Consider the following 1610-nt stretch of genomic DNA (forward strand, 5'->3'; position numbering starts at 1 on the left):
CCGCGGCCTTCCCTGGCAGCTGCGGCTCATCCCTCGCGTCCTCCTCCGCCGCTCCCTTCCTTCCTCCCTTCCCTGTCCCTGCGGTTCCCCCTCGCCGCGTGGCTGGAGCAGAGCTGTGCGGGACGCTCAGTGCTCCCTCTCACCCCTTACAGGAGTCCCTGTTCCCTGCTCGGGTTGTCTACGACCTCCTCTTCTTCTTCATTGTCATTATCATCGTCCTCAACCTCATCTTTGGGGTCATTATTGACACCTTTGCTGATCTGAGGAGTGAAAAACAGAAGAAGGAGGAGATCCTGAAGACCACCTGTTTCATCTGTGGTGAGTGCTGGGAGGGTTGGGGAAGGAAAAGGATTTCAGCTGTTTCTGGGCCTTATTTCCCCCTGCAAACTGAAATCTGTTCATGGAGGGATTGCTGCAGTGTGAGAGGCTCAAACAAGGACAGAACCCAGAGGGGAAATTCTCTGTGTTGTTCTCACCCTGATAACGAGGTGTTAAACCAAACCAGTTGTGAGGTTCTGGTCTCTGTGCATCTCACTCCTGAGACCTTTCCCTTAGCCAGTGGGAGGGGAACAAGCAGCATATTACTAAAGAAGTAAAATACAGGCAATATTCTGGAATCCTTTCAGCCACCAGAAGGCATCCAAAAAATAGGGGGAGCCCAGAAAGTCTTGCTGCTGTTTCCTTCGAAGATCCTCTGGGTGTGTTTCATGTGTTTGCTGCTCACTTCTCCCTTCTCCTCTCCCCATCCCCTCCCTCCCCTCTGTCCTTCGCTGCCTCTCCCAGGGCTCGAGCGGGACAAGTTTGACAACAAGACTGTGTCCTTTGAGGAGCACATTAAGTACGAGCACAACATGTGGAACTACCTGTACTTCATCGTGCTGGTGCGGGTGAAGAACAAGACAGACTACACGGGCCCTGAGAGCTACGTGGCACAGATGATCAAGGTACTGCTGCCCTGGGGCAGCCCCAGGGACGGGGAGACAAGGCTGGCCAAGGGAGAGCAGTTCTCAGAGCTCCTGGAGCACATCTAGTCACGCTGCAGTGTCCTGAGCTGGTGGTTTCCACGTGGCAGTCGCAGCCAGAACCACATGGTCTGTCTGACGTTTGGGTCCACGAGTTCCAGGGCTGAACCAAGCGAGGGGAGAGTGGCTCCAAGGGGGTTTCGAGGCAAGGGAGGGAGAGGGAGCTGAGGAAAGAAACAATTCTGCATTTGAGCCCAGAAGGCTGCAAGGAACAGACTAGAAACAGACTATTTGTGGCAGATGATATTTGCAGAGCTTTGACTGGCTCAGCAGGCCCTCCCTGTGAGACCCTCCCAGTCTCTTCCCTCATCCCCCATCTCTGATTCAAAAAGGACTTGGTCTGGGTCCCCGGGAGGCGAGCCATGTCGCTGGTCAGCAATGAGGGGGAAGGGGAGCAGAACGAGATCCGCAATCTGCAGGACAAGCTGAACACCACCATGAAGTTGGTGTCCCACCTCACCTCCCAGCTGAGCGAGCTGAAGGAACAGGTAGGAGCCGTGGGGACAGGCAGAGCAGACAGCGAGGGCAGGGAGCTCTGTCTGTGGCCCTGGGGACAGGTGGGGTGGCAGTGCCCCTGGGAGGGTGCTG

At 55.8% G+C, this 1610-nt stretch overlaps 1 protein-coding gene across 1 annotated transcript in view; it reads left to right on the forward strand.

The window, feature by feature from the left end:
• Nucleotides 1-152: 152 nt before the first annotated feature.
• LOC103801730 (inositol 1,4,5-trisphosphate receptor type 3-like) overlaps nt 153-1610 on the forward strand; it is a gene marked incomplete at its 5' end in the record, with an annotated part of 1799 nt that continues 341 nt past the window's right edge. The window contains 3 exons of the mRNA XM_009074153.1: nt 153-318; nt 784-944; nt 1355-1510. Of these exons, the coding sequence (XP_009072401.1) occupies nt 153-318; nt 784-944; nt 1355-1510 (483 nt within the window). The remainder of the gene's footprint in view (nt 319-783; nt 945-1354; nt 1511-1610) is intronic.

The sequence above is a fragment of the Acanthisitta chloris genome, unplaced genomic scaffold (genome assembly GCF_000695815.1).
Source record: "Acanthisitta chloris isolate BGI_N310 unplaced genomic scaffold, ASM69581v1 scaffold34984, whole genome shotgun sequence".
NCBI classification, from domain to species: domain Eukaryota; kingdom Metazoa; phylum Chordata; class Aves; order Passeriformes; family Acanthisittidae; genus Acanthisitta; species Acanthisitta chloris.